Source organism: Eleutherodactylus coqui, chromosome 2 (assembly GCF_035609145.1).
Source record: "Eleutherodactylus coqui strain aEleCoq1 chromosome 2, aEleCoq1.hap1, whole genome shotgun sequence".
In the NCBI taxonomy this organism is placed as follows: Eukaryota; Metazoa; Chordata; class Amphibia; order Anura; family Eleutherodactylidae; genus Eleutherodactylus; species Eleutherodactylus coqui.
The window spans coordinates 316130346-316136345 of record NC_089838.1 but is presented as its reverse complement, the minus strand read 5'-3'; the positions used below and the strand labels follow the sequence as shown (position 1 = coordinate 316136345).

Below are 6000 nucleotides of genomic sequence, written 5' to 3'. Positions count from 1 at the left end.
GCCATGTTAATATAGCCACACCCTTTAAAACCAATTATAGCTACCATAATACTGTCCCCCCTATGTACAAGAATATAACTACTATAATACTGCCTCCTATGTACAATAATATAACTACTATAATACTACCCCCTATATACAAGAATATAACTACTATAATACTGCCTCCTATGTACAATAATATAACTACTATAATACTGCCCCCTATGTACAAGAATATAACTACTATAATACTGCCCCTATGTACAAGAATATAATTACTATAATACTGCCCCCTATGTACAAGAATATAACTACTATAATACTGCCCCCTATATACAAGAATATAACTACTATAATACTGCCCCCTATATACAAGAATATAACTACTATAATACTGCCCCCTATGTACAATAATATAACTACTATAATACTGCCCCCTATATACAAGAATATAACTACTATAATACTTTTCCCCTATGTACAAGAATATAACTACTATAATACTGCTATATACAAGAATATAACTACTATAATACTGCCCCCTGTGTACAAGAATATAACTACTATAATACTGCTCCTATGTACAAGAATATAACTACTATAATACTGCCCCCTATGTACAAGAATATAACTACTATAATACTGCCCTCCTATGTACAAGAATATAACTACTATAATAGTGCCCTCCTATGTACAAGAATATAACTACTATACTACTGCCCCCTATGTACAAGAGTATAACTACTATACTACTGTCCCCTATGTACAAGAATATAACTACTATAATACTGCCCCCTATGTACAAGAATATAACTGCTATAATACTGCCTCTATATACAAGAATATAACTACTATAATACTGCCCCCTATGTACAAGAATATAACTGCTATAATACTGCACCCTATGTACAAGAATATAACTACTATAATACTGCCCCTATGTACAAGAATATAACTACTATAATACTGCCCCCTATGTACAAGAATATAACTGCTATAATACTGCCCCCTATGTACAAGAATATAACTACTATAATACTGCCCCCTGTATACAAGAATTCAACTACTATAATACTGCCCCCTATGTACAAGAATATAACTACTATAATACTGCCCCTATGTACAAAAATATACAATAATACTGCCCTCTATGTACAAGAATATACAATAATACTGCCCCTTATGGACAGAAATATGGACCTGTACAGGTAAGATCATTTTCATATGACTGGAATTGCCCTTTAGAGGGGTTGTCCAGAAATTCAACAATGTGGTCGCTATCCATGCAGTCTATAAGAAACCCATCATAGCAAGGGTAAAGGCATCTCTAGACCGGAAAGCGGTGGAGCCACAGGTCAGGGGTGGATCTTAAGGCCACAATGCTTGTTCCTGTTAGGCCCTGCTTGCAGCCTCACCCCCAGCCCTTATCCCCCTCCAGTCTAAAGATGCCTCTATACATCCTAGACCTAACTGATGTCAGCCATTCTGTTGAATTCCTGGACTACCCCTTCAAGTGATAAATCATAAGCCATGTGCCTCAAAATGTTACCAGGAACAGTGTCACGCCCCGATCACTACCCCAATCCACTATGTCATGTTCCTTTTAAAAACTAACCACTAGCTTTCCGGTTATCTCATTCTGAATCCAGAACCATACCATACAATCATGAACATAAATATGAGGAGTGTGTATACAAAGATAATAGGATGGAGTGTTTTTGAAAAATTTCTAGGGTGTTTTTATATAAATTATCTCAGATGAGTAGACATGTTAAATATTAGGGTGCACATTAGTAGACACAGTTTAGGGGTAACCACCAGAAGCCGTCGTAATGGATCCTGGGCTTAGAAAATCCGGAGAAACACAGGATCAGAAGATGATCTTTCCAGTTGCTATAGACTACACGGTCTTCATAAATATACATGTCGGAGTAATGTACTACATTAATGGAGATGCTTCTACAGGAAGTCCCTTGTGGTAGTCCCCGGGTAATGGGCTTTGGTAGGTCTGAAGGTCAGCTGACTTTCACTTTCTTCCGTAACACAAAGTCAAAGTTGGCAGAAGTGTTCATGGCATAATATACGTTGGCAGTGTCGGGGATGGTCAGTTCTGCAATGGATTGGAGAGAGAAAGAATAATTTGTTGGATATCCAATATGCTGTGGCGAGCAGAGGTACTAATACTACATGCTGGTTCTGTTCATACATTGACCATCTCAGTACACCACTTAGGTACAGCATCTTAGTACACCACTGCAGTACAACTGATCAGGGGAAGTTCTGTTTCTTCTTGTAGAGACCACCAGCTTGTTGTGAAGAGACATATAGGCCATGAAAGCGCCTCTGGGAAAATATGCAAATGGGAGATGGAACAAAGACTTTTGATTCATATTCCATTTGCATTTTTTATGGGTCTATTTTAAAAATCCCAAATACTAGAGATCCCTTTAAGTCAAGCAACGAGACCAAGGCTTCAAAAATATTTTACAATTAGCGGTTTAAAATTAAATGGTCTACTTGATTCAGAACTATCAGATTTCCTGTATTATCAAGCTTATGAAACAAAAAACTAGAACTAAATAGGAATCCCGAAATTTGTCCTATTCTAACTGTCTGGGACCAGATACAGTATAAGCGCACTGTCCCCGCTGTTTTATTCCAACGCCTGTACATATGGGAAAACTTCAAGATATTTAGACTTTGGGATGCAAAGCAAATCACACTGTACATCAGGTCCAGACCCCAGGGTCCGTTCAAGTGATTACCATAGCTCTGAGCCAAAAAAGTCACTTTCCTTCCTCATTGGTAGCGTAGTTTTGCTTAACTGGTAGAAAATAAAGAAAAACCAAAATATGACAAAATAAAAAATAAGACAAATTTATAAAAATACAAAAGAAATTATAAAAAGAAATTTTAAAAAAATCGGAAACATTTTCATCCTCACCTTTACCCTCAGAGAGTAGCTGCACCAGCTGGAAATCGTCAAATTTACACGACTCAATATTATGTTTATGTAGCGCTCTCTGTATCACAATGCGGGATTTATCCTGGCTCGTGAGCTGAAGAGGAGACAAGAAATTATAAAGCACCAATTCTGGTTTTATATTCTTAAAGCCTGGGGGGGGGGGGGGGGGGGAAGTCACTCAGAAATGTAATGTGGAAGAAGTAAAAAAAAATAAAATAACCCTGCGATATATATATATATTTTTTTTTTTTAAAAACCTGTTTAGCCATTTCTTAGTTTATTTTCGTTTTTGGTAAATTTGGATGTCATAGCTGTAATGGTAGCCATACTGACTGCCACCCAGCTTTCCCAGCCACACACTGGTGTTGTGTACGGTGCTTCTTACCAATATACTCTTGTACAGATTTCCATGAGTGTTTTCCATGCTGACACGGATAATACAGAGATCTGCAATCTGCTGATTGTACACCGGGAGGGAGGGGGAGACTGGAGAGCGAGGTGATGAAACACCTCGGGGTGCGTCTTCTCTGACCGGAGTGCTGGGTGGAGTGATAACTTCCATCATACTCCCATGATCCTACAGAAATCATAAATCACTTCAGCAGAAGAATCTTATTAACACTATAATATCTATCAACCCAACTACTGATTGTAAATGAGCGTGTATACTGGTGGTGTGTAAGGTTATATGATGGGGGGAGGGGGGGTAGCTGCTATTGGAATGTATGGCAGGTTTTTGTAGATATAATGGTTATATATAGTGATGTGTGAGGAGGTATATTGGTCATATGACATTTTGTAAGACTATGTGGAGGTATATTGGCCATATGGGGCTATGTGAGATTACATGGAAGTATACTGGTTATGTTGTGAGCTGTGAGGTTATATGGAGGTATACCAGTATATAACAGTGTTGTTATGTTCAGAAGAAATCCTGCTGCTTCATTATTTTTTGTTTTCTAACTTGCTGGGGCAGCTGCTATGATCCATTGGAGGGGATCAGAAGACTACACTGCTGAGCCTCATTACAGAGAGGAGTATCTGACAGGTTCACCTCTCTATAAATACTTTTGGTTTCTGCAGTGTGGTGCAGTTGATAGCTGTGAAAACAATCAACTCAATCAGTATTCCTTGTTTTAGTCCCAAGTTCATAGTGCCTACTTCTAGTCTAATCTTGTCTGTCCAGTCAAGAGTGTCTTGCTTTTGCAATTGCTAGTGTTTAGCAAGGAAAATACCCAGCTTTAGCATAGATAATGCTATGTTGTTTATTGCATAATTGCAGTGCTATATGGCGTATTGTAATTGTATATAATGCTCGTTTTTTATGTAGTTGCTGACATTGAGAAGACAACTGATGATTACTGGCTGACTGATAACGAGCATTGTCTGTGCAGTTGCGAAAGTATGATAGTCTCTGTCGTAACCCCGTGGACATTGGTTATGAACCCCATAGTAGCCATATTTTTGGTGTGCTTTACCAGGTGCAATGCTGGGCAGAGCATGTGTGTTATATGGATGGGATGAATAGGGGTGCCTTTTGGATATAAGAGACAGAGTGCGGTGCGCAAGTGCAACTCTTATTCTTCCTCTCTCCCCTATTGCTCAAAGTGCGATTAATTCCTTTGTGCAACTTAAGAGTGACTGTACCAATATTCAGTTGCCAATTAAAGATTGTTATAAATTTGCTGCAATGTGTGTTTCATCTCTTAATACTCCTGCACAGTGGGACACCCCCATGTTTAGACAGAGTAATCCATAGGACAATTTTAAGGGATTCTGTCATTAGAAAAGAAAAGTTCTATACTTACCTATTCCTCCCCCATCAGTCTACTTACCAGATCATCACCTCCCCTATCTTCTTCTGTCTCCTGCAGTCCAGGGGCGTCACTTCACCTTCAGCTGCCTGATTCTTCTCCTTCCTGTGAGGTTACGTACATTGGCTGTCAGTCTCCTTCCTGCCAGCCAATGTACTTTACATCACAGGCCATTAGAGGAAGTGCCAATCTACTTCAGAGACTGCTCATGCAAGCTGTCTCTGAAATAGATTAGAATTCCTTCCTATCAGTGAACACTAAAGTCCAGGGACCTGACCTTCACTGACCCGGCCGGAAGGAATGTGAGTAATGCAGCCTTCATAAAAAGCTAGCCAGCGTGCGGTGAGCTGACCCGGGACACTGCAGAAGCTCAGCCAGGAGAAGATGCAATAATTCTGTCTGCCCTAACTCCAGCATTGTACTTTGACCATATCCCTACCTGCTCCTCTGGTACCAGATCACATATACCCTGACCAGTGTGTATCAGCTTCCACAGCACCTAGACTACTTCTGGAGTAATGGCCTGAGGTTCCCTACAGCAAACACCAAATGCCAATTGGTGGGGTTGAAGGGTAAAAACCAAGGGATGTCCTCAGTAATAGACCCAACTAAGTCAGTCTATAGTACACTAGGGCCAAACCCACCGTTATATGGCAGTATACTGACTATACGGTGATGTGTGAGGTTATATGATGAAATACTGGTTATGTCTTAGGTTATTTATGATGGTGGGGTTATATGGAAGTTAGTTAATCTTTTGGGAAGAGTGGGAATGGTGTAACGTAATTTACGTCTAGTAATAACTGATTTAGGGTTACATTATACCTTAGCTGTGACAGACTCTGCAGGACACAGCACAGCGATGAGCCCTTCATCAATCTCACAGCTGCTGCAGGAACCTGACGGAGATACTCGGTCTCCATTCATCTTCGGACTGAACACTTCTGAACCTAATAGTAACCTGTGAAATACATGACCACATAACCAATGGTGTATAGCATTATCGCTACAGACTGCCTCAAGCAGAAAGCCAAACAAAAAGTTAAAGGGTATGGCTAGTCTAGGTGGCGGGGCTTGGCAACCTAAAGCCATCGGACTGCTATAGCGGTGTCACATCTCACACACAAGACACTTACGAGCTGAACCTCTTGGTTAGTTTCCTGCGGATACGTGGAGAATTTGGACAGGAATCTGCGGGAGGCTCAATGGTGCGAGATATCCTGTGACTGCAAGATAGGA

General features: G+C 40.1%; 1 protein-coding gene across 5 annotated transcripts in view; it reads right to left on the bottom strand.

Annotated features, from left to right (window-relative positions):
• Positions 1-258: 258 nt before the first annotated feature.
• The window catches only part of RGL3 (ral guanine nucleotide dissociation stimulator like 3), a 43562-nt gene continuing 37820 nt past the window's right edge, over positions 259-6000 (bottom strand). For 4 of the 5 annotated variants that reach the window (XM_066593665.1, XM_066593666.1, XM_066593667.1 and 1 more), the window contains exons 15-19: positions 5898-5987; positions 5587-5722; positions 3333-3524; positions 2927-3041; positions 259-2092 (exon numbers count right to left, since the gene is read on the bottom strand). In XM_066593665.1, coding sequence (XP_066449762.1) covers positions 1998-2092; positions 2927-3041; positions 3333-3524; positions 5587-5722; positions 5898-5987 — 628 coding nt within the window. In that variant the 3' untranslated portion in view covers positions 259-1997. The remainder of the gene's footprint in view (positions 2093-2926; positions 3042-3332; positions 3525-5586; positions 5723-5897; positions 5988-6000) is intronic. The other variant, XM_066593668.1, reaches the window with a different exon arrangement.